At 69.7% G+C, this 446-nt stretch overlaps 1 protein-coding gene across 1 annotated transcript in view; it reads right to left on the reverse strand.

Annotated features, from left to right (window-relative positions):
* Positions 1-446, reverse strand: part of ASB16 (ankyrin repeat and SOCS box containing 16) — a 2,295-nt gene that overhangs the window by 1,034 nt on the left and 815 nt on the right. The window contains exons 3-4 of the mRNA XM_017740487.1: positions 420-442; positions 4-127 (exon numbers count right to left, since the gene is read on the reverse strand). Of these exons, the coding sequence (XP_017595976.1) occupies positions 4-127; positions 420-442 (147 nt within the window). The remainder of the gene's footprint in view (positions 1-3; positions 128-419; positions 443-446) is intronic.

Below are 446 nucleotides of genomic sequence, written 5' to 3' on the forward strand. Positions count from 1 at the left end.
GTGGTGCAGGTACAGCTCCACATGGGCCACCAGCCCCTGGCGCGCCGCCACGTGCAGGGCTGTCACCTGCCGGTCCCGTGTGCCCAGGTTCACCTGCGCCCCGTGTGCCAGCAGCAGCTCTGCGCACCTGGAGCGGAGGGAATAGGGTGAGGGGACACTCTGGAGAGACACGGGACGCGACCAGGACACGCCTGAGAGATCTGGCTCCCGTGAGATACCCCTAGGGGCATCCCCAGGACATACCGGAGAGCCCTGGCTCCCACGGAACAGCCCCAGGGACACCCCAGGGACCCCCCCAGGACACCCCACAGGCCCCTGGCTCCCAGGCTGCGTGGGCAGGAGTGACGAATCCATGGGTGCGGCCTCTCATGCAGATGAGCCCCACCCTGGCCAGCCCCCCATGCAGGTGCCCCCCGTACCTGAGGCTGCGGGGCGCGGTGCAGAGG

The sequence above is a fragment of the Corvus brachyrhynchos genome, unplaced genomic scaffold (assembly GCF_000691975.1).
Source record: "Corvus brachyrhynchos isolate BGI_N302 unplaced genomic scaffold, ASM69197v1 scaffold47, whole genome shotgun sequence".
In the NCBI taxonomy this organism is placed as follows: domain Eukaryota; kingdom Metazoa; phylum Chordata; class Aves; order Passeriformes; family Corvidae; genus Corvus; species Corvus brachyrhynchos.